The sequence below is a fragment of the Mesitornis unicolor genome, unplaced genomic scaffold, assembly GCF_000695765.1.
Source record: "Mesitornis unicolor isolate BGI_N332 unplaced genomic scaffold, ASM69576v1 scaffold35876, whole genome shotgun sequence".
Classification (NCBI taxonomy): domain Eukaryota; kingdom Metazoa; phylum Chordata; class Aves; order Mesitornithiformes; family Mesitornithidae; genus Mesitornis; species Mesitornis unicolor.
The window spans coordinates 1-361 of NW_010193581.1; the positions used below are offsets into that span (position 1 = coordinate 1).

The 361-nt window shown below is 62.0% G+C and overlaps 1 protein-coding gene across 1 annotated transcript; it reads right to left on the reverse strand.

The window, feature by feature from the left end:
* Positions 1-6: 6 nt before the first annotated feature.
* On the reverse strand, positions 7-164 carry LAMTOR2 (late endosomal/lysosomal adaptor, MAPK and MTOR activator 2; the record flags this gene model as incomplete). Its single annotated transcript, XM_010187508.1, has 1 exon — positions 7-164. A coding segment is annotated over one exon (158 nt), but the record flags the coding sequence as incomplete, so codon positions are not given.
* Between the last annotated feature and the right edge of the window lie 197 nt (positions 165-361).

Sequence of the window (361 nt, forward strand, 5' to 3'; positions counted from 1 at the left end):
CCATGCAGTCCATGAGGATGAATTTGAGGTTGTCCTCGTTGAAGGCCTGGTGCCCGTTCTTGTCGTATGCCACCCAGATGTTGCTGGCGATGGCCGCGGTGACCCTGGCGTCGGTGTCCCCGTAGCCCGAGTAGGCCAACAAGGACCCCTCGTTGTTCAGGAGCCTGGAAACGAGACGAGGGGAGTGTGAAATGAGGCACCAGGCCCCATTGCACCGTGCACAGCCCAGCATCGTTCACAGCCCAGCACCATGCGCTGCCCAGCACTGTGCACTGACCCAGCACTGTGCACAGCCGCAGCACCGTGCATGGCCCCAGCACCATCCATAGCCCAGCACCGTTCACAGCCCAGCACCGTTCAC